This window comes from Ascidiella aspersa, chromosome 1 (assembly GCF_963924565.1).
Source record: "Ascidiella aspersa chromosome 1, kaAscAspe10.2, whole genome shotgun sequence".
NCBI lineage: Eukaryota > Metazoa > Chordata > Ascidiacea > Phlebobranchia > Ascidiidae > Ascidiella > Ascidiella aspersa.
The window spans coordinates 27,708,134-27,732,342 of NC_139447.1; the positions used below are offsets into that span (position 1 = coordinate 27,708,134).

At 37.9% G+C, this 24,209-nt stretch overlaps 1 protein-coding gene across 3 annotated transcripts in view; it reads left to right on the top strand.

Moving 5' to 3' along the window:
• Nucleotides 1-24,209, top strand: part of LOC146169227 (uncharacterized) — a 112,733-nt gene that overhangs the window by 85,346 nt on the left and 3,178 nt on the right. For all 3 annotated transcript variants that reach the window (XM_083383276.1, XM_083383277.1, XM_083383278.1), the window contains 33 exons: nucleotides 556-649; nucleotides 1,214-1,338; nucleotides 1,682-1,818; nucleotides 2,295-2,411; nucleotides 3,887-4,061; nucleotides 4,514-4,578; nucleotides 4,992-5,140; nucleotides 5,527-5,662; nucleotides 6,266-6,339; nucleotides 6,620-6,718; nucleotides 7,341-7,559; nucleotides 8,245-8,422; nucleotides 9,131-9,300; nucleotides 9,794-9,910; nucleotides 10,302-10,391; nucleotides 11,110-11,274; nucleotides 11,656-11,781; nucleotides 12,306-12,518; nucleotides 13,603-13,827; nucleotides 14,286-14,489; nucleotides 15,465-15,569; nucleotides 15,685-15,789; nucleotides 15,989-16,098; nucleotides 17,007-17,121; nucleotides 17,405-17,518; nucleotides 18,401-18,586; nucleotides 19,540-19,626; nucleotides 20,249-20,356; nucleotides 20,780-20,875; nucleotides 21,134-21,245; nucleotides 21,802-21,892; nucleotides 22,340-22,464; nucleotides 23,454-23,658. In XM_083383276.1, the coding sequence (XP_083239402.1) occupies nucleotides 556-649; nucleotides 1,214-1,338; nucleotides 1,682-1,818; nucleotides 2,295-2,411; nucleotides 3,887-4,061; nucleotides 4,514-4,578; nucleotides 4,992-5,140; nucleotides 5,527-5,662; nucleotides 6,266-6,339; nucleotides 6,620-6,718; nucleotides 7,341-7,559; nucleotides 8,245-8,422; nucleotides 9,131-9,300; nucleotides 9,794-9,910; nucleotides 10,302-10,391; nucleotides 11,110-11,274; nucleotides 11,656-11,781; nucleotides 12,306-12,518; nucleotides 13,603-13,827; nucleotides 14,286-14,489; nucleotides 15,465-15,569; nucleotides 15,685-15,789; nucleotides 15,989-16,098; nucleotides 17,007-17,121; nucleotides 17,405-17,518; nucleotides 18,401-18,586; nucleotides 19,540-19,626; nucleotides 20,249-20,356; nucleotides 20,780-20,875; nucleotides 21,134-21,245; nucleotides 21,802-21,892; nucleotides 22,340-22,464; nucleotides 23,454-23,658 (4,437 nt within the window). The remainder of the gene's footprint in view (nucleotides 1-555; nucleotides 650-1,213; nucleotides 1,339-1,681; nucleotides 1,819-2,294; nucleotides 2,412-3,886; nucleotides 4,062-4,513; nucleotides 4,579-4,991; nucleotides 5,141-5,526; nucleotides 5,663-6,265; nucleotides 6,340-6,619; nucleotides 6,719-7,340; nucleotides 7,560-8,244; nucleotides 8,423-9,130; nucleotides 9,301-9,793; nucleotides 9,911-10,301; nucleotides 10,392-11,109; nucleotides 11,275-11,655; nucleotides 11,782-12,305; nucleotides 12,519-13,602; nucleotides 13,828-14,285; nucleotides 14,490-15,464; nucleotides 15,570-15,684; nucleotides 15,790-15,988; nucleotides 16,099-17,006; nucleotides 17,122-17,404; nucleotides 17,519-18,400; nucleotides 18,587-19,539; nucleotides 19,627-20,248; nucleotides 20,357-20,779; nucleotides 20,876-21,133; nucleotides 21,246-21,801; nucleotides 21,893-22,339; nucleotides 22,465-23,453; nucleotides 23,659-24,209) is intronic.

The following is a 24,209-nucleotide window of genomic DNA, read 5'->3' on the forward strand; positions in this document are numbered from 1 at the left end:
CGGCCATTAAGCCTTATTTGCGCTAGGTGTGACATTTTTAGTTACCCTCAGTTTTAAATTTACAATTTCAGTTAAATTTTGTGTAAAATATAGGAAAACGTTCGGCGCCAATGCAGAACTAACAAATACTCTACGTTGATCAGGGATGTGGTTTCGGATTGGGGAATCGAGTACCCGAGTCCGACGTGCAATTATAACCCGAAAAAGCCACACTATTGCAAAGATTGAATAGCATATAAAGGAATAGTTTCAAAACACATATTGTGGGTAGATAAGTTATATAGCACTCATATAAGCGGATTGCTATATATCAAGTATCCACCCTATTAATTACCTAAATGAGTGGAATACAGAATGTAGAGTCGACGAAGTGGGACTCGGGGAGTCAGTCAAGGAATCGGGAGTAGGACTCGACTTTTTTCGTACTCGGGTTGTTTTTAACCGACTACGCAGAGCGTTGATGTCGAACTTTCTGTAGGCACCCGTATGTGATCAGTACTATTAAGATATTCCGTCACAAAGCTATGCTTAGTACATTTTAACGTATGTTTTCAGATTGCTTCAATCTACTAACGGCAGCTTCACCACCACTGCTACGGCTGCTGTTGCTATTCCGCCTGTCATCGCATCGCCGGTTATCTGCCTGCAGGTTTGAAAAAGTTCTTTGAATGTTGGCAATTTAATGTCTTTAAAAAGTTTTTTAACTAGTTATGCTATGTGTATTGGGCAGGGTGGAAAACGAATGAGAAACCAAGACAGCATTATATAATGTGTTAACCCAAAACAGCCACACCTTACACATGGGTTAAAATAAACATAGATCCGTTAACGCTGTGCAAATCTATTAACAGAAAAAAAAAAACTAGGATCTATGTCGGAAGCGGCAACAATCGTTAATTTAACTAAACGAAATAGAAACTGTACTTACATCCTTAAATTTCAAATACAACATGGACTTAAAGATCGCATAAAACGGGCGTTGTTTGGCCACCCGTGTGATATACAGTATGTGATATTTTAAACCCAAAGCACACAGTAAAATAGTCTTGCCAGAAATACAATTTAACTGGGGGTTTTCAATTATTACCTTTTCGAAGAAACCGCAAATAATTAAGATATCTAATGCGCTGGACTGTCATGATGTCCCTTAGTAACTCAAAACCAATTCTATACATGCCATGTTTGTGCGCTTTTAAACCTTCTCATTTTCCAGTTGAACCAAATGGTCATCTTTGGCATCACACTGAACCAGAACAACCGAGCCTTGAGCAACTACCCTGTGTATGTGCGCGATCATCTCTACAACAGCAATCCTTCCTTTGACTTCGGAGCTTTCAGGTGGGTTTCATTTCAAACACAATGCTTAGTCGATCATACGATTTTAACTTATTTTTTAAATCGAACTAAGATTGCCTGTTTAACTATACCTATACGCATATGTTTATTAGCATAACAAAATGGTTAGAGTTGTTCTTGTTTTTAATTGTTTTTTTGTTTTTTTTTAAACTTGCGACACATATAACATATAGTTGGTTCTAAACGTCAAACTTAACTGAGTGCCTTTTTGTTTTGTTTTAAAGGCTAAGAGCTTTAAAAATCCACAAAAACATGAAATGTAAATTTCGACCTAATTGCAACATTGAAAAGCTGCCCTTTAAGAACGCTGTGTTTTTTTCGCCAGGCAACTTCAGGAGTACGTGACGCAGAGCAATTTCACGGTGACCAACTTCGCTCACTATTTCACGGAATCCGGCACCTTCGTGTTCGCCGACGCTCAGAATCCCCAGCATCAAACTGTCATCAGCGTTCTCGACAACAGTAAGTTATTGATCAGCACAACAATACTATTGTACATCGCAGCAGATACAATTTTAGAACTCTTTAAAAAAACTACTAACTTTTTAAAAGTTCGGCATTTTTATACATTATCCGATGATTGTTGTTCGTACAATTGGTGTAATATTTTTTGAATATGTTTTAATATGTTTTATTATTATTTTCTATTTCAAAGATAATATTGTCACAGATGTAAACCAAAGGCTCTATACGAAAATAGGTAGTAAGCAAATATAATAAATATAGTGTGAAATTTGAGAATAAGCTAGATTAATACTACACGAACTGTTCTTTTCGTTTGTATTTTAATTTAGCAATGTGTTTCTTCTTTAATTTAAATGCAATACTCAATTGCAAGCATTATATCATAGCGCTTAAATTTGGTTCGTCCCTAAGAAAACCAGTCTTTTGGTGAGCGTCCACTTTATAATAAACGAACCTTAACGTTATCGTTCCAGGTCTGCAGTGTGCTACCGGGTCGAACATTCAGCCCACCACCGTCCTGACCCTGACCCAACTAGGCGTTGCCAAACAACCGGTCAGCAACCTTGAACCCGATTGGGTCCTCATTGGAGGTTAGTCGTTTAAAGATGCTGTTTTACCTGGACTATTTTGTTGCCTTGCTTTTATGAACAAGCCTAATTCATTTGTGTCAATGTGTCTCAAACAGGGATCTATGAAATACTTTTAATAGGTCGCTGCAACATCTTTTAAATTCTAACCATGTGCAATGTGCAGCCTTTTTATTAAGTTTTAATGATAATAAATCATTTCACAGCTCTTGTGTGTAGAAAGGTGATATTTTTAGGTACTGGTTGTAACGTTAACCGTAATTATTGTTTCGTAATGCCTTAGATTTTATTTATTTTTTATTTTTGTAGTTTAGATTCTCTTTATCTTTATTTTGAAAACTAGTTACCGTTCTTTATCTTTTATGGGGGCAAAAGGAGTCGGGGGTCCAATGAAATTGTAAATAGCTGCTATGCCCAACACAAAAAAAGAAATTTTAGTTGCCTTGAAAAGACGGTTCTGTACAGCAGCTATTTCGATATGAGAAGTGACGAAGTAATTTATTGGAGTATTGTCAAAATTGCTATTATATATTTTTTGGTGGCATTCAAATTGATGATAAAAAAAACCCTTTAAAGCATGCTTTATTTTTATTTTCATTTTTTCCCTATATTTGTTCCGTTTTTATCGTTGTACTTTGTGTGTCGGCTATATAGCTTATAGTATGTGTCCGTAACCAAGCGTTAATGTTTTTTGCGCAAAAAATTATTTCCACCCTGCATTGGGATAAACTTAAGTGACTCTTTAATGCAGTGATTCCCAAACTTTTTATCTCGCGTACCATTTTGAGCTTTTGTACAGTGATCATGTACCACTTAAGTTAAGCCTACATCTGACTAGAATATCTCAAACTATAGCTATTTTAGCATATAAGAAAATGAGCATGTAGCTGTATTAAAGTTTGACATATGTCATTCCAAGAAGACATAAAAGCCATAAATTAAACAAAACACAGCAAATAGTTTTAATGCGATTTATGTAGTTGTTTTTTCTCCACCAGCTGCTAACAATTAACGTTTTATTTTCCTGAACAACATAAGTGTTACGTCATAAACAAGCGAAACCTCAACTTAAAGGTAACTAAAACGCAAGATTGCAAATTACCCAATCTGAAAGTTTTCAAAGTTGAAAGTTTTCGGAAATGTATACAGATGCTTTGAAAATTTTATACGTAGTCGCGTACCACCTGAAAGACTCTCGCGTACCACCGGTGGTACGCGTACCACAGTTTGGGAACCACTGCTTTAATGGATTCAATCGCTACCGCCCGATTTAGCTTTGTCAATAACTACAGAGTTTTGTTAACACTGAACATAATGTTGCGACAGCAAACAAAAATAGAGAGTTTGCCCTTAAAACACTTTTATTAAACAGAAGGGGCCCGCCATGTGGAAGGTTTGAGAACCACTGTGCATCCTCTTATCCCAAGCATTCTGAAGATTACTTTCTATCAACGAACATATTTTTTTTTCTCCTCTAGTGCTTCTCGGACTCTTTGCTCTCTGCGTCCTCGTCCTAGTGATTGCCATCATCGTGTGGCGTCCTCGCAACGCGGGGATCTACCCGATGCGATACTGGAAGCCCCGTTGGCGCGCGGTCGGCGAATCCTACGTTCCCCCCGAGAAGGGTCCGGTGGCCGTGACGCCAAACTCAAGGTATATTTTTTTAGCTTTTCTTCCGGCTCACGGAAGTTGCTTAGAAGTCTGGTTTCACTTTTGTCATTGTATTTTTTGTAACTGTATTAACTACATGTTGAATTACGATTTGTAAACACTTGTTTCACATTTACAACTGATTGCTTCATACTTTTCTCTATGCGTCACAAGATTGAATGTTTGTTAGACAGTACCACTGTTCGTGGTTTATGAAAGCCAGGTATTGATTTTAAAACAAATAAAAAACATATTACACACAGTGGTGATTGAAATTTCACAGGTGTTAGAAATATTTTTTCATACTAGATTTATTGGTTCTTTTGGTATAATATTGATTTTAAAAGACAAATTTCGACAATACATACTATTTACATGCTATTTACCATCTGAAAGACCAATCATTATAGCAAGACTTAGCATTGCCAATAATAAGCTTTTTTTGCAATTTCCAGCATGGGCTTGGGTCTGATCCGGCAACGTGGAGAAGCAGAGGGAGCTGAAGATGACGTCAAGAAAGGTGAGTACAAAAGCTGTTTAATATCTACTCATACAGAAAAATAATGTTTCGGGTAGGCATGCTAATATTTGTGTCGTTCTTTTGAGCTATCCATTTCTCCTCTATCCTTTGTACTCAAACGCCATCTTCTGCAGAACAAAGCTATAACGTCATGTTTTTGCAGAACACACTTATAGTTTTTAAATATCGTAAGAAGCGACCTACGCGCAATTATTAAAAAAAAAATTCTCTATAGCGTGATTATGATTGCGTTAAATTTAAACCAGTTTGAGTATGTGTTGAAGTTGTTGTCAAAACCTCCGACACTTCAAACTCAGTCGTATATTCGTTTTCGTAAAACAACTACTAATAAAATAGGCTTGGTCTATTGTCGTACCGGCTCCAGTCGTCAGTTGAGCCATTCTGCTTTTCAGACGTTCAACTGCTGGAGGACTTCAACGTGCGAACCTTGTACGACAAGCTGGAAGACCAGAACCTGCACCTCTCCTCGCAGCTCGACAAGCACCAGAACAGCTTGCAGGGATTCTACGAGAAGATTAGCGGCCAGACCGAGGGCCTTAAGGTGAGAGTTACAAAATTATGCGTAAACCAGGTTGTCGATTCAATAATTTAAAGTTATTCGAGCTGTGTTAGATATCAAAAAAATGTCGCGCTCAGATCGGAAAACACACAGGTTACAAAACGTACAACTGTTTTTTGGTATGGTAGGATCCATGAAGGCTTTATTGTAACATATATTTTCTCTTGCTATTTAGAATATGGATTTACTGACGCTTTTTCGGGAAAAACGAGATCAAGATATTATGCCTTTTTTGTCGCACTTTTGCATAACACCGTTAAAGCTCCACGCCAACATTTAGTTTTAAAATCGTTTTAAATCGTGTTTCCGCGTTTGGTCGGTTTTCTTCCGAGAAAGAAGCGTTCTTCATCGCTTTTACATTTCGCCAGAAAATGCTCGACAAACTCGACGTGTCCGAGCTTGAGAAAGCGGAGAGGATGCGATCTTCTTCGGTCGTTGAAGGTCCGACCGTGGTTAACACCTCGCTGCAGATGGACGGACTCGACCGCGATATGAGACTCGCCGGTGAGCGCTGTTGTTGTTGTTTGTTTGTTATCAAGTTGTTTGGCATTAGTCCGAAAGTTGCAAGCAATCAGGAAATGTAGTAAGTTTTTTACCCTGCGGCACACTAAAAATATCTTAAATATTTCGCGGCACACTTTTAACAGAACAACTATAAAGTAATTTTACAATCACCCTTAACACAAGACAGACATATGTAAATGTACTAATAGTTGTAATGGATAGCGCGTATTTAAGTCTAAAATACTTGCGTTTATTCCTATTGGTACTCCAAATAACCTATTTTCCAAAATTACAAAAAGGATCGCGGCACACTTAACAATCATTTTAGGCACACAGTTTGGAAATCACTGGTAGCGGCAATTTAAAATCATTAAGCCGTTTATAACATTTATACATAGGAAAGTTGTAATTAGAAACACTCGGACCCCAATGGGTTAAAACATTCATGTAGTTACAAAATAAATGTCAGTTTAGTATTTCCCCAACAAAACGTTGTATCGATTCTTGCCTTTATTCTTGTAAGCATGTAAACCTCGTCACTCGCGCGGTATTATCCGTATCAAACTTCAAAACTTTTTTGCAGCTTTGTCTGTTGTTATTTAGGTGGCTCGTCGCTGAAAGAGAAGGAACTTTTGCGATCCCTCGAAATGCTGATCAGCAAACTGAACAGCGGGAAGGTAAACGGACGGCATGTACTTATTTACATCGTGGGTTATTCGGTGTTTGTGGCAAAAGTCATCTATACCTTTTGCTTTAATGACACATTTAATGGGATTTCCTTGAAATTTTGATTATTGGTTAATCATCTGCATTAAATATACGTCAATACTGTAAAACGTTCTAATCGTTACGACTTCTAAAATACACGTGATTTAACGGACAAATTAAATCTTTTGTTCTTTTTTATGCTGTTGAATATTAAATAAATAGGTATTAACCTTGGAACATCGTGTTTAGATCACGGTTTCCGACGAAGTAATTGAGGACGCCAAACGTAGATTGCAGGGATTGGAAGGCAAGAGTTATGCAAGCGGAGCTGACGCGAATAAAAAGAAGGTTCGTGCACCATATGTCCAATTGGTAGTTTTTTCGCTCGCTAAACCTATAATGCAGTCCCTTTGTGAAAATTAAATTACTCTGTTTAATTGTACCAGAAATCAATTCCCTGTTGCTTCAGGTTTTGTATCAGATCGTTATAATAACTATACCGCCAATGAAATTTTGATAGCTGCAAGGTCCAAACGACAAAATGTATCTTATAGTTGCTTTAAATAGACGGTTCTGTATGGCTGCTATTTTATTATAAGAAGTGACGAAGCAAATGTTCGGCAACGTTGGCAAGATTGCTAATTTAGAGTTTTTGCAACATTAAAACTTGGTTGATAAAAAAACTTCTATGACCGACACACAAAGGTAACATAAGGACAACGATATGCTTCCTGTGTGTGTCGGCTATAGTGCTTATGTCATGTTCAGTGCCGTAATGAAACTTTAATATTATTTTTATTGCCACAAATTGAAAAAAAAACGACTTGTGGCCCGCTTTAGCAATATTTTCAGTTTTGGCGAACGATTCTTAAAGTTAAATGAGTTTTTGGTGTAAAGCACCTGAAAAATGCTACGCTGCCTCGCGTTCACATTCGCTGATATGTATTATATAACAAAAGCGCGTTCTTAGGACGGTTCGGCCATGGACGAGTGGAAGGCTCAGGGTCAGGAGGACCTGGTAAGGGCGCAGCAGAGCGACAAGATCGACCTCGACCGCGAGCTTTTGGCGGGAGAACGCGAGGCGATGAGTGGCCTGCTCATCTCCCATGACAACCAGCGGCAGAACGTCATCAAGGAGCTGAACGACAAGCTGGCCTTCCGCATGCAGGGAGACCTGTCCGACAAGGAGGTTAGGGGAGTGCACTAAAATCATGTTTATATTCGTTGAGTTGTCGAAACTCTATGTTTACCTAGCTGTCATGTGGTTCATGTGTTGCCACTTGTAAATTTGATCTTGGTGTGTCGTTTACTTTTTGTTTATACCCCAAGCAGAAAGGAGCTCTATCCAGTTTACTATAGTTTATTAGTAATTTATCTTAGTCGCTTACATGTATGTTTAATATTATATAAACTATTTATAACTTTGTTGTTTATGATTCATTCGAAAAACAGGTTGCATAAGTTACTGTGGTACAAGTTAACGTATTTAAACAGATAGGGACTTTTGTTTGTTTCTGATTACTGGATTAACAGTTATACATAAACTCATTTAACGAATTCTAAATATTTTTTGTGGGGATAAATATTTGTTTTGCTTTTCATTATATTATTAAGTTATGACCTAAAAGAATCGGGAATACCTGGTTTCCTATATTTAAGTTTTTACTATTCTTTGTTCCTCGGAAACCTGTCGCATAAAAGGCGGGAAAGTGTCAAGTTTGTAGTTTTCATGTTTGCTCAAACATAAGCAAAGTAAGAAAAAAGCTTGTGCTTTGTCTTCCCCATTGGCAAAATTTGTCAGTTCACCGATATAGCATACTCAAAAAAAGGGCAAAGTTTTAAAATATCGCCATAACCAAACGCGCTTCGCCCAGATGAACGCGCTCCTGGCCGAACACGAGAAAGAGTTGGACAACGCGCTTGGGGCGTTCGGCCGCGAGCGACAGCGACAGATGAACGAGCTCAAGGAACAACTGGCCGCCAAGAGGCGCGAGAGAGCCGAGCAACTGAAACGCGAACACGGGAAACAGAGCAAGGACGCCGGTTTGCCTGGTGAGCGTCAAGCATACCCTTATTTTCCGCATTAGGTCTTGGGGTTAAGGGCATTTGCTATCGACGAGTTTCACCGAGTTTTCACTAAGCACAAACAGTTTTCTAACGTGTTCTTAGTGCCCAAAGATAAAAAAAAATGCGGAGTTGTCATTTATTTATTGTTTTCGTTGTACTCTGGCATTAATTTATTGTTTTCGTTGTATCTCAACGCGACAAGCTCTGTTTCGACTTGTTCGAATGGTTTAATTAATTATCCATCGGTGTATTTGGTCTGCCTTAAACATAATCTGTATACTATATTTGTTTACAAATAAATAATCAACACCTATTCCGCAATAAGACATGTACACATTTAAGATACCTTTACCTTTCTAAGGGTTTTGAAAATCAATGATTTGTGTGGAAATGACAAAGTTAATGTGGAAAAAGAGAATAAATCTCCTCACCTTTCCAGCTAAAAACGAAAATAAGTGCAATTTAAAGTATAACTTTTATAATTTTCTGTTTTAACCAAATTCAGTAATTTCTACATTCTCAAGAGAAACATATTTCGCCATAAAATAAGGCATCATCACTATCTAGAAATGAACAAAACAATGCCAACACCTAAACTGGTCGACAGCATTAAAAGCAAAAGGGAATGGTCGGAATTTTATAAACTAGACTTCTGTATAGCTTCCCGACATTACTGACCATTTTCGTTTCCAGTTGTCGACGAAGAGGATGATTCATCGTCCGATGAGAACTTAGCAACGCTGGAGAAGCAACTGGAGGCGGCCATCTTGGAGGAGAGCGCTCTCGCATCCAAGGAGGAGTCGGATGCGCTGAGAGCAAACGATGAAGGAGTGAAACTCTCCAAGACCTTTGATGACGAATTGGTGGGGGGATTGAATATTTGTTTTATCTTGATTTCCACTGTTTTTGTCTCTTGTCTACTACGGGCGTTTTCAGTACAATTATGCAGTGCTGGGGTTCTGTGTCTTTACCACTTTGTATGAGAGGTTTGTTACAAATAAGTATTCTACGGTTGTATTATTATGTACATTGTGTGCGTATTGCGATCTGACCTTCTAAAATCGAACTTGCCAACATTAACCTCACACGCCCAATTGATCACATTTCAATGAACATGTAAAATGCCTTTGCTTTGAAATCGAAGCGATCATGTTTTCCCAAAGTATCCAGTTTTGCTATTTGATTTAACAGTGGTCAGTTGGTCACCCCCTTACAACGAACAGTGTGTACTACATGAGACCGATTTTACATCTTACATTGTTAAAAGCTTTCTCTGTTTGAAAAGAAAACGTTTTATTGACTCCTCAGAATATGGCCTGTACTATTGATTATTCTAACAAACATTTGTTGTTTCAGAACGCGATGGTGACGAGCGGACTCATCACCGACGACGTCCGCGAGCAGATGAAGAAGCAGATCATGGAGCAAGAACAAGCGCTCCAAGACAGGATGGAAAGGAGTAGGGAGATGCAGGTTAGGAAGAAAGCGTGTGATCAGCTACCTGATTTGTATATCTGATGTAATGTAATTCGAAAAGGCTTATGTCTGTATTATGGCGGATTTGGGCTGCAACGGTATTTTTAAACTAAAAAGCCATCTATCATAGTAATTGATTTAGATTCCTTCAAATATCTTAACCTGAGCAAAATGTCACCACCAAGCGCTTTTTTCGCAATGAAAAAGCGGTCAAATTGAAAGCGTTATAGTACGGATGTTGTAAAAGACGCGTTACAAAGATATAACTTTTGTTCAGCTACCACCGACCGTGTTAAGAACTCGTTCATTTTTAAGTAAAATTACTTCGCTATTTCTCAGAATGCCTAATATTTGCGTTTAATACTGACCAATGACGTTTTGCGCGCAGATCAAGGCGCTTCGCGACCGAATGGCTGAACGCAAGAAGAAGAGAATGAAAAAGCTGGAGAAAAAGCACGATGAAGAAAGGGCGCAAGTTGTAAGTGGCACTAGGATAGCGTTCAGGAATCGCGAAATTATTGGTCGTGGTCGTCACACTATGTGGGCAAAAAATATGGCACAAACTTTGTTGTCTTAAAGAGTGGAAAATTCTGTCGAACTGTTTTAGTTCTACAGAAAATATATTCACCTACATACACCAATTGGTATTCCTGGAAAGTGTATAAATTGAAATGTCACCACATAGGTTCTCTATAGTTAGTAGAAGTACTGGCCCAAAATATAATTCGGAATCTTACTGAGTATGTTATTCACACCTTGGTCGTATTGACATACTCTGATTTCGGCCATTCCTCATTGATACTTCCAGCAACAACGTTACAGCAACATGCCGTTGTTAGTTTACCTTTGAAATAGATTAGTTTCGTATGGTACGCACTGACCCATACATCGCATTCTGCTGTTTTGTCCCTTTTTTTCTATTTTTATTTGTTTAATCCTTTATCTTCACTTGTTTTTTACACTGATGATGGCACGAGTTATTGCTGAAACGTCTGTAAACTGCGAAATGTCGATTTTATCGAATATAATGGCCTTAATATTTTTATTGAAATTACTAAAAACCCGTGTATTGTGTTCCAAAGTTAGTTCGTATAGTTATTAAAAAAACAACGTAACATGCTTTCAACACTCATAAAACAACGTAATCATGCTTACATCACTCAGCAAAACAACGTAAACATGCTTACATCACTCAGGACGAAGTAACGCCTGAAATGCAGCTGCGGCAATCGTCGGAGCGTGACGCGCTGTCGGCCGAGCTTGACGCCGAGGAGATGGCAATGGAGCGGAACGTGATCGAAGCCGTCCAATCAGAGCACGAGGAAGCGCTCAAGGAACTCCACCACGAGGTTATCAACGAGGTGAGTGGATAGATGTTAGTTGGGTAAAGTCAATCTAATGGATTTAGGCTATTTCGATTTGATTATGTTATTTCATATTTGCAACTGGACAGCCGAAGATAATTAAGCGAGAATAACCTTTTTGTTGTTTACACCTGAAAAAACAGTGATGAGTAATGGACACAAAGTTGTTTTTTAACCTTTCGGACTTAGAATATAAAAGTTAACAAGGTATGGCAACCTATTATCTTATTTTAGTTTGATGGCTTTTTCTTGAATTATTTTGTTTAATTTTTTATTGTTGCAAAACGACGCTTGTGCGGATGTCAAATTTGTGCCATACTTTTTGCCGGGTACTTCGACGGATAATAAAATATAGTGCCAACTTTTTTCTACCTGCAGATGGGCGAAAAGCACGGAGTTGATCCAGTGGCACAACAGGAGTTACTCGAACGCTACCGACGCGAAGCTGATAACTTCGACGAAGTGAACAGGCTCAGGAGGGACAAGCAAGCCCAGGACTTCAAGGTTTGACTTGCTAAATTACTAATAACCGATGTTAAATTCGTCACACGGGCATAATGAACTATTACTCCATGCACTAGGGTTGTTGATTTCCCATTTTTGTATACCTTCTCACAATTCTGTGTGATCGTCATCTTGTTTTGATTTTGGCAACCGAAATTTGATTTGACTTTATTTATTTACAGCTTTAATATACATTATTTTAAACTGCCTTTAAAACATTTAGCTGTTGTTTATGGCAGCCTAGAAAACTTACTAAACATCCTAAAAACAAATTTTATTTAATAAAAAATCCAAGCCCTAAAAAATGACAAAGTATGACAAACACCTTTACATAGCCTAATTCGTGGTTAAAACGTTGGCAGTTTAATAAAACTTTGCCGAAAGAACAATTGTCCAATTGATAGCTTAACTCGTTTAAATCCACCCCATGTTCCTGTTTTGTATTATGTTATTATGTGTAATACGCGAAAAAAAAGTACAAGCACAGCTTAAACGGCATCCTTCTCATTACTTTCTCTCCTCAGGCAAAACTTGCGGCCAAGCGAGCGAGGAGAGCCGCCGATGTGCAGAAGAGCAATGAAGATCGGATGAAGGGAGCTAAACGTGATGAGGAGCAAAAACGCCTGGAGGAGCTCGCCAAGCTTCAGGCGGAGGAGGAGGCCAAGAGGAAGCACGATGAGCAGTTCGGGGGACTTGACATCCCGGAAGTGCAAGTGGCCGATAACTTGGAAGTACAGGTGGGATTTTGTAAAGTTGAATTGGCGAATTCCTTTTTTTCGAGTGTTGTACATTTGCTACGCCTTCTGTATTTCCTAAGACCTAAGTCCTCAAACGATGTGCAAAATTACAACTATTTGTTCGAATTTATTCAGAAGCTATAACTGTAAACTGCAGTGAACTGTAGTTATTTGCGTGTAAATAAACCTATGGATGTGTCGCAGGAGTAATAAAGAAATGATCTTGTATTCAATTTAGACATTTTATACTTTCTCGGTACACTAGAGTTATTGCGTCTCGCTGTTTATAAGTGATGCTGCATCATTATACTTCCTAAAAGTGATATTTTAATTAGACATTTACTGTTTTTTAAACTCCTCACGGCTTGTGCGTATTAGGCCAACCGACCAAGATACCCTTATTTACAGTATTATGAAATTCGTATGCGCTATCCGATATGTAGTATCAGTAATATAATACCCGTAACATAACATCCGTGATAATACATTCGCAATATGACATCCGTACATAACAATTCCATCTGTAATATAACAATTACATCTATAACTTGACATCCGTACAACTACCTTAGTGAAATGACATCAGTAATGTAACATCTCTAATACGACGTCCGTTATGCGGCTTACGTAATCTAATATCCAATTATATCTATAAATAAATGACGTATTTCAACATTATATTACGTAAGTCATATTACGGAAATTTATTTACAATATAATATCTTTTACACCAGTTCTTCTTAACCTTTTTTCGCGGTGACCAAAATACTAATTGTTAGTATAATCACTAAACCATTGGCGACTCAACTTTTGTTCACGGAAGGTTCGTAAGCTAACATAACATAAACACGACAAAAGTATAACTTAACAAGTTACAGTTTAATTGTTAAAGTCAAAATCTTTGCATTGGTTACGCAAAATTCTCAAGTTTGTGATAAATCTCACTAGCCCTGTGAAGTATAATGCTGTCGGCGGCCCACCTAAATCAAACGCCGACCCAATTTCTGGTCGCACCCATGTGTAGATAATCACTGTCTAACGCAACATACATAAACTGACACGTGTAATTTAACATCCATAACAGGCTCTTGTGCGCGAACAATCGCGGCTCCTGAACGAGACTGATCAGCAGCAGGCCTCCGAAGTCGAGAAGTTGGCCTCGGATCTCGAAAAGAAGGAAAAGGTTGAGGAAGAGGCGCTGGAGCGGAGGCTTGCAGAGGAGTCGGAGAAGGCGCTCCGAGAGACCAAGGCTAAGCAGGAGGCGGAGGCGAGAGCCAGGACCGACCTCTCGGACGAGCAAGTTCAGCAGGTGAGGAGCACAACTCGTCTTCCCTTCTTCCAGATAGTGATAGACCTGGAACCTATGGATTTCAAACCTCCTCCGATACATCTAAAAGATAAAAATAGTATTTGTTTATTTTTAGGACCGGTGGATTTTGCCAACACGTTATACAAGAACAACTTTAGTGAACTTAAACTACTAGTTGCACAGTTTAGAATTTCGCCAAAATTTAGTTTTGGATTGTATTCGACAATATTTAAACTGTACTTCATCTTCTATAAGCAAAAAATGCTGCGGGCTAGATTAATTGACCCGGCAGTCCGTAGTTTGGTGACCCCTTACCTTGAGACGTACACATTTTTTGTACTTTGTGCAAATTTGTTAACTGTTAACAGGTGATCTTAATTCGGGTTTTCAAACTTTAAGTTTGATTGTTATTTAAAAAAAAACACCAACACCAACAACCCCAACGTCGTATTTCGCAGCTTCTAGCCGCCCATCAGCAGGAACTTGACGAGATGGAGCTGGCGCTGGGCAAGCAACAAAACCGACAGCGAGCTGCTCTCCGCGAGAAACTGGCCGCTCGACGCACAAGAAAGACGGCCGCTCTCAGGAGCCGACAGGAGCTGGAGAAGGAACGGGAGCAGGTCGAGCAGCGGAAGGAGATGGCGCAAGTGCAAGCCAAGACCGTGAGTGCTGATGGGTTTGCTTTCTTGCTGGAAGTTAAAGGGTTTGACGTAGTTTGGGTTTTTTTACCGCAGACGATTTGTTTTTCAAGTGTTTTGGGCAAAATGACTTGAACTTGACTTTGAGTTGATTTAAGTTATTTAAACCAATGACTTAGTTGATTTGACTTAAGTCTTTTGAACAAAGACGTGGGTTAAAAACAAGTGTTTTCATTACGTATTTTTTTATGAAATTGGAATATTTATATTAAGTTTTCTACGTAAGACCCTTTGCTTGCTACATGTTGTGCTTTGTGCTATTTTTACTACAATTATTGCCTATAATCGGAAGAGTTCGACAGTTTATCGTTTAATCTCTTTGACAAAATCTTGACTTGGAATTGACCTTCTCTAATTATGACTTGACTGGGACTTGACTTGCTATTCATTTAAAAAGACTTGACCTTGACTTTTTACACAAAACTTGACTAAGATCTAAGTCATTTCAAAATGACTTGTTTACAACACTGCTACACATAAAATACCGTAAACTCTGTGAGACCGCATACCACGCAACTCCATGGCAAATTATATGGTAATATATGGTACCCGAGAGTGTCGAGCTAATGTTACGTCACAAAAAAAACAATTTTTTAATGTGTGTGGCAATTTAAAAAAAAGTTGTCGTCATTATACTGTTATATGGTAAATAAAAATGGCCAATATTGGCAGAGTCATATCAAGGCAATAAGCGTACATAAACATTCGGTAGAACAAGCGTGTGTGCTATGTTTTATAGTTGGACACAAAATTTTGATGCGCTTCACATTAAATTGTCGAGAGGTCACATTTGACAGTGATGTAAATGGCTGTTTTATGTCTGGCCAAAGCAAGTGCGATTTATTTTACGAAAATTCCAGCACCGTGTTCTTAAATGATAGTAGGGTTAGTTATTTAAAAAAAACATATAAATGTATTTCGAAAACGGATTTGTCACAGATGAAAGAGGCGGAGCGGGATGCCATTTTGGAAGGCATCGAAAAGAACGGTTCGACTGCCAGCGAAAAAATCATTCAGAAGGTTTTGGAAAAACGTCAAGCACAGGTGAATGACATTTACTTTGGAATATTAGAAACACACACTATACGCTTTGACAAGCAATACACGGCAATAGGCGTTATAAGTCACTATGGTTTACGTTGTTTTATTTTTTTACCAGGAATTGAAAGACCTGGAGAAGGAATTTGAACTGAAGAAACGTCTCCTTATCGAAGAAGCTCTGAAGGCGATTAAGGATCACTACCAAGCCGAGCGCGACGCCATGGTACATACCAACAGATGTTATCCTTGTAAAGAATATTGAAACAACAAATCTAACTTTTTTTGCAATGATAATTTTTTGATCGTATTCGCGATAAAGCAAGCAACATATTACAAATATCTTACAGTCATTTTGCATATAACGTTTGACATAGACCCTACTGTAAGTCTAAATTCTCTAACTGTTGTTTTTTGTTGTTTAGCTTCAAAGACACGAGGCCGAGCTCCAGCGCTTGGAAGACGAGGGACTTTCCCCGGAGGAACTTGCCAAACGCAAAGCCGAACTCGCCGAACAACACAAGCGCCAACTTAGGTCGGTCCTTGTTTGGGCTTTCTTATATGAATATATAGGTGTTCAAAGCAAACACGCAATACACGATGTCTAAGGGTTCAGACCAGTGCTTCGCAATCTTTTGGCCTCGGCGAACCCTTTTTTGTCCCTTAAAGTGGCCACAAATTCCCAAAAAATTGGTATCTTAAAATTTGGCTGATTATATGCCTTTCAACGGAACCTGATAAAACTTTCACGGACCCTCCTAAAGACGCATTGCGGACCCTAGGTTTGGAAACGCTGGTTTCGACCTTGATCACCAACCTTTCATGAATGTTGCCCCACTTTCATGGGCTAACAGGGGATGTCCCTTGTGTCATAGTAAAAACAACAAGTTTGAGTCTAACTGGATTATAGTTAAAATAATATATGCTTGTTGACCTAGCAACCACATTACTTTCTCCCTGGGGAGTGAGGGCCTCGGTAGAGCAACTGGTTTAGACCAATGTTCTTCAACCTTTTTCTGTTGTACATGTTTTCAACAATTTAGTAAAACAAAGTAGTAAAAAGATTGTTTCGCAGAAAGATATCATAAATAGTTGCTGGACACATGATTAGATTAGTATTATACTGCAACAACAATAGAGTATGAAAAAGTACGAAAAAACGACAAAATTACGAAAAAACGTATTCACGCTGGCTTTTTAGTGGTTTCGTTTAACTATTCTAACATAATGCGGCATAAGGTTTTGCAATGGCCTTCCTTTCCACACCTTAAAGTAAACTTCAACCAATTAAAATCCTATGCCGACAAGCAGTCCTATACGTAAGTTTGCCAGACAAAAAATGTCACGAAATTGGAAGAAGTTGAGTGTTTTGTTCAGTATAAAATACTCCTAATCGTTCGCTTTATGTTAAAAAAGCTTTTCTACAGTGTTTTTTATCTGCAGTTCTCTGGACAAGAAACACAAGAAAGCGTGCAAGGAGATCGAGCTTGCAACCACCGCTGAGTGGAAGCTGGAATTCTCGCAAGCGAAACTCGGTCTTAAGGAGAAGCACTACCAAGTGAGACTCCGTAACTAAAGTTTACCAATGCCCTAATAAAAAAATATTCTGTTCAAAAAAGTAACTAAATGTTTACGCGAATGTACCGCCTCGACCTTGCAGGATAATGATGACAAGGCTTCAAATAAAAAAATATATTTCTTGTTTAAATCTTATAAAATGACTGGCTTTGGTGTCATGCCAGATCTTTCTGAAGAACTTTTTGCTGTTTTATAATACAGTTGATATTTTATGTTACAAAAATTTACCTGCTAACCACTTTCAACCTATTCTTTCTTCTCAGGAATTCGCCGAAGCCTTGCGAGAGCTTGCACCTAGCGCCACCCAGCAGAAATCTGCTGCCGAGGCCGACAAGTCAGTTAAACGACTCGAGGCGGTCAAAGAGCAACTGGAACAGGTGAAGCAAAAAATACGCTCAATTTTTACACATTCGTAATTTCATGAGCGCTTTGTTTCTTAGGCAAGGTTTTCATGTAGAGTTACTAAGCATCTCACAGTTCAAAGGGCTACGAAAAATAAGGTTGAGGTTAGACATGTAAATGTAGCGATTCAGTAAAGTAAAATTAGGCAGTTTCTTTTGGACGCTGCACAGTGTGAAACATGTCAAATGTAAAATAAACCTGGATACAGGATAGAAAATAAAAGCATTTAGAAACTTACTTTTCCTAGAAATGTTTGCGCATCACATGAGTTGTTTTTCTTTTTTTATCGTTGTCGGTAATTATATTTCGATTGGTTGTTGTTTTAATATTTAGAATTCGTTCGGAACGCGTGACCACGGATGGTTTGGTTTTATCAGTGTCCTAATATTTTCACGAGTTATATGAAATCCACAAATACTACCCAGATATTTAATTGACAAGCACTAAAACGATATTTTTAATATGGAATTGACAAGTAATGACGTTTTCGCTGTGTGTTGTTCGAAATCAAAATTAAGTTAACTGTTAAATCAAAGAACGATTGACGTTAACCTTTTGTTTCTATGTTGATCTATTTTTAATCAAATATGAAATGGTACTGCATTTTTTATATTTTTTAATTTTTTATATATTTAAACAAGTGTTGAAACTGGGAAAATACTCTTTTACCATGTAACACCCCGCTATAATCGAAACAAGAGCCAGCAATCAATTTCCAATTAAAAACAAATTATCCTGAAATCGCAACTTCGCTACAAAGCTGGTTTTGCTTAAAGTACTCGAAAGCTGGTTTTGCTTAAAGTACTTGCATATGCGTTTCTTGTTTGTGACATCGATTAATCAATTTCTTCCTCCAGGAACGGGATGCCACCGAAAAGAAGTTCGCCCAGGAGCGGCTTGATCTCGAGGAGGAGGAGAGACGTAGGATCGCGGAGGCGCTGGGAGAGTTCGAGAAGCAGCTGGAGGAAGAGACGGAGCTGGAGAAAATGAAGGGAGAGAAGACTCTCGCAACTCTGGCGAAGAGAAAGGGCAAACTGCTCAAGGTGGGTCAAAGAGGACATTTTTTTTTAATCTGACTTGAAAGCTACACTTGGATAAGTTTGCCAGTTGGTTAAGGGCAGTGGTTCCCAAACTTTTTGTTCTTGCGACCCCTTTTACGTTTTTAATAACTTGCGCGACTCCCCAATTATAGTGTATGATACACAACCCAAAATCAATAAAACCACATTTTTAAATTGACAAAATGCAATTGGGAAAAAATCTACACGGATTGTATCAAATTTGGCTAAAATATACGCATTTAAGTAGCCTATGTACAACAAGCTAAAGTTACGGGTAACGCGTCGCTTCATTTTTATTAGACATTGTTTGACTGAAGCTACGCTTGATTCATTACTTAAAGTTGAATGGTGACGTCATAAACACGACTGGTTCACCGCAGCAAACGCCACATAAACACAAATGTTAGACTGGCGGTTGCTTTCTCCTTCTATACTGCTAAACTTTTAGTTCATATTGCCCATTTCTTTTATCAAAATACTACACGGCGACCCACCAGACAACCCCTTGCGACCCCCTTGGAGGTCACGAGGCCCAGGTTTGTAACCACTGGTTTAGGAGTATACTCTTTATATCAGGGGTTCTTAAACTAGGAGGTGGTGTAAGCGTTTCCAAGGGAGGCGCGAAAAACTCTCCGATATCATTTATATAATATTAAGGTTTGCTAAAACGAATATTACCTTCTATTTCTTTTTAACTAATTTTTGGTTGTAACTAACATACGTTATTATATTCCAAGGACCAGAATACTTGCTATACACTGTAGTGTACAGTGTTGTACGGAAAAATTATACTAGTTCATTCCTCAAACAAATTTTTGCCAATTTACAATGTACATAACCTAAAAGTTTTTAAAGTATTAAAAACACTGCTTTACATTCTCTTTTGAATTTTAAAACTTTGAACCTCTGTGCTAAACAACAATTCAATATCATAGGAGAAACGGCAGAACATGAAAGAGGAACTGGAACGCGCTGCAGCTGCCGGAGCAAGCGAAGAGGAACAGAAGAGAATCCTGGATCAGGTTCGTCCTCTCTTAAGTATCAAAATAGCAGGACGGTGTCAAAATTGTAGTTCTAAGTATAATAACAAAGCCAGAGAAACATTTATGATTGAGTTTCGGCCACGTTGCCATTGTTAAGAATAACTGTGAGATTGCAAAAGCGCATCTTGATGTAAGTGCTTTATGATCTATTAAATTGTGTAATCATTCTATTACTTTGGGTCAAACGGTCAAAGGTCACTGGACACATGGTGCTTTGACATTGTAGTTGTCCCTACGGCAGTTGGTGTTACTACCTTGTCGCGGCAGGAGCTCATATTGTGAGTTACTTGTAAGTGTTTGGCGATGATGTTTAACTTACACTGATGCTGTTTATTCACTTGTCTTTTACACTGATGATGGCATAAGTTATGGCGTAAACGTCTGTAAATTGCGAAATGTCGATTTTATTGAATATTGTGGCTTTGATATTTTTATTGAGATGCTGTTTATGTTTCAAAAACACTGTTTTATATTCATTCCAATTAAGATATGAATCCACTTGTGTAAGCTTTTGTGTTATTAATAAATTCCTTTACACTGATAAAGACTTCAATATCGGATCGGATCCATTAGTTTTCAGCCATCGCTCTTTTTTCTCCAGCACGAGAAGGACGTCGAGAACCTGACGAACAAGATGGACCAGGAGCGCATCCGGATGCAGAGCAAGCTCCAGGAGAGGATGAAGAAGATGCGCAAAGAAAAGATCGCGGTTGGTGTTAATCAGAAAATGTCTGCAAACGTATAACTATGGACGAGGAAAGATTGTGTTTATGTCTTAGATATGCGACTATTTTTGGACCATCTATATTTTGGAAAATTTATTCGAATTAAAAAACTGACGATGCCTATTTACAAGGCGAAATGTATATTTCTTATAGGAAAATATATATTTATTTTTTTTAGTTTGAAAAAATGATTTCATGTTTTATATCTGTTTTTATAAACAGTCTTACGATCATCTAATACGAAAACAATCTTTTTTTTACATTTTTTTGTCTGCGGGAGATTCCTTACTTCCTAAAGTGTTTTAGCTAATATCTTGAAAAATTATGATATTCTAATAACACGTTTATGATTGGGGCATTTATTATTGCTATAGATTACGTATGTAAAAGTATGTCAATGATTTTAGGCGAAGAAGCAAGAATTAAAGGACGAAGGTGATGCCAACAAAAAGGATTTCGAAAATAAACAGAAATCCGAAATGCAAAAGGTTCAAGAAAAACAGGTGCGTTTTTTGCCGAAAAAATACCTGTCTTAGAATAAAACTAATGATATCTTTAGCTGCATACCATAAAATACAAAACAAACTCTTCATAAATTTGTTACGGTATCAAAAAGCATTTTACTATGTTAACAAAACAGCCTTGTTTTCTGCTCAAGTGGAAGTGGATCTTATAGCTACCACTTTAGGTTAATACTCTTTAGCGTAACGTATCTAATTGTCATCTTTATCGTAAGTGTTAAAAGTTAATCCTATTGTCAGATCCAAGAGATCCAGGAAGCAGCGGAGGTGATGGACGGCGAGGCAAAAAGAGTGCAGGATCAGGCGATACCCCATCTTCCTCAGAAGCAACCGGAAGACTTGCTTCAACGCGGTAATGCTATGATACATGACAGCGACTAAAATTTACGGCCCCGAGTCTGTCAGTTGGTTAAAATACTTTGGCTATTAGACTATAAAATAAACTTTTAATGCACAACTAACTGTTAAGTAAATGGCCAAACTAAATGGTAAAACGCTATATATATTCACACACAAATGCAAAAACGGTTTTTATTTTAATGGTGAAAATAACGGCCCAAATAGGCGTTAAAAGCGACATGCTTTATTTTCAAACGTTTCGGCAAATTCTCATGCCATCATCAGTGATGTTTGCCGAAAAGTTTGAATAAGAATTTGCCGAAACGTTTGAGAATAAAGCATGTCGCTTTTAACGTCTATTTGGGCCGTTATTTTCACCATTAAACTTATGAACAGATCCGTATTAAGTGTTCCAAGGTTTTTATTTCATTACATATTTACGTTTAGTTTGTTAAGGTTTACTGCAGAAAAATTTTACTTTCCTTCCTCTTCACATAATAATTTGTTTGAATCAAAACGCTTTTTTTATTAGACCTAATATTTCTTTTCTAATTAACCTCCGTCTTTAGACGCACTTCAAGAAACTACTTATCCTGCTGTTACATTCGACCCCAACGTTCAGATGGTTCCATACGCCGGACCCACAGTTCCATCAATGAGGTAAGTGAGCTCAGTGGTCGTATACTTTTCGTTGCCGAGAATTAAAATAAAAAATGACAAATTTTATTTGCTTTAAGTAAATTTCAACAGTGTCTTTAGATCCTCCAAAAAATGCTACAGTAAAAATGCTTAGTTGTTAATAATAATTAATAATGAAGGTAACTAAAGATGATACAAGTTCGCATCGAAACGTCTTAATTAAAATGATTTCGATTTGCTCAACCTTTTTGACTTTGCAATTCATTATCAAGCAATAATAAAGATGCATTCAGATAATGTTAAGGATAGATGAAGATGCTGTTTTTATTTTTTTATTTACTACAACGTTTTATTTTTGACAACATCATGCCTATTTAATAGCTAGTGTGTCGGACGTAGGTTTTGAACTTGTTCACTAAATCTATTCCGAAATCATTAGGCTATTTATTGTTGTTTGGTTCAATTCAGCGAGGACGATGTCCACAAAATGCTCGTGTCCTCTCCTCTCTTCCATACACTCCAAGAGATCAGGGAGGTCCTCGTGGACGAGAAACAAGCCGGAGGAGGATCGACATCCGTCTTCACCGGTCCAGGTAAGTCGTGAACTTTTGGTGACGTTGCAAAGACGAAAAACTGTTCGTGATCCTAATAGTCGTGAACTTTAAGTGACGTTGCAAAGACGAAAAACTGTTCATGATCCTAATATACGTTCAGTAGAAAAAGAGTGGCCCATATAAATGATAAAATATTTATTATTTTAATTGCATACGTTTCGGCAAGTGCTTATGCCATCTTCAGTTGCCGAAACGTATGCAAATAAAAGAATGAATCTTTTATGATTTATTTGGGCCACTCTTTTTCTACTGAAGATTATGAACAGATCCGTGTTTAGTGTTCCTAATATACGTCGCTAGGATTTTTGTAATACGCAAGGTTGTTGTTTACTTACTCAGATATTGATAATTGCTTGGTGGCCGGATCGCAAAAACAACAAAAGACAAACAAAATGCATGAATGTATGATGTACACCTGAAAACAACAACAAAATTTGATTGCCGATTAAATCAAATAAAACCAATTAAATGTTTAGTACCATAAAATGTACTTTGGCTGTACAGTAGATAATAAGTATATGCATCAAACAAGTATATGTGTAAATTGTTTAAAGAAAAAAACGTTTTGTCATCCAATAGCCTCGTTTAAGTTTTTCTGGTCGATGCGCGACACTTGTAATAAAGTTTTTTTAAAGCAACCAGTGGTTTTCAAATATAATCTTTTATCGAATGAATCAAGCTTGTAATTATGTGTTTTTGTAAAAACCAGTGGTTTCCAAGCCTTACCTTTCTTATAATTAGTTTTTATTATGGAAACCAGTTTCTTCCAAGTCTTACCTTAATTCGAATGAAACAAACTTGGAATTAAGTTTAATATATAGAAACCCGTGGCTTCCCACTCTTACTTTAATTCGAATGAATCAAACTTATAATTAAGTTTTATTTATAGTAACCATTGGTTTCCAAGTCTTACATTAATTCGAATGAACCAAGCTTGTAATTAAGTTTACGCGCCCTTTGCCTTGCAGACGTGAACAGCACTGACGGCGACCTGATTCCGACTCCTTTGGCCGAGCTGAGCGTACGAGAGCTGGTCGCCTACAAGTTCGGCACCTTCATCTTGACCCTGCTGCGCAGCAGGCGACCCTCACACCCCCCTGTCAGTCTCCTGGTGGCCGAGCGGGTGCCCGGGCGTCCCGACCTCAAAACCAACGCGTTCAGGGGCTCATTCTGGTACGCGGCCTTATTGTTTTTACGATGCATGTAATGATATCCTTTACCATAACTGAGTTGCAAAACTTTGTTTCACATTACGTCCACATTAATGTTTACTTCGTGAGTATAAATCGGCTTTAAGCAACAAGATTGAAGCTTTAAACTCGTAACATGTCTTGAGAAACTTAAAAAAAAACTGTATGGGAACCCTATAGTTCAGTTACTCTCGACTTAGAACGAGCCGTTATAAGTATTAGGCCCTGTGGGCTCTTTTTATCAAATTACAGGAGTTGTAATTGTTTAAAAACAAGCAGTTTCCATAAGTTATAGCAAGTACTTGTTAGTAGTAATTAGCATTAAAAGTTTGTCGCTATTATAGCCCAGTATAACCATGTGCGAACGCTGGTAAATGTTGCTTTCATTCATTAGTTTTTTTTACAAAAATGGCATCAGTTCGGTAAAAAGTAATGTTTTATCAAAATAACCAGTGCTTTTGTCTAAATCAACGTTTATATTCTTTGTGCAGTTCGTAATTGGTGGGTAATCCCTCAAAACACAACACTTGTGCC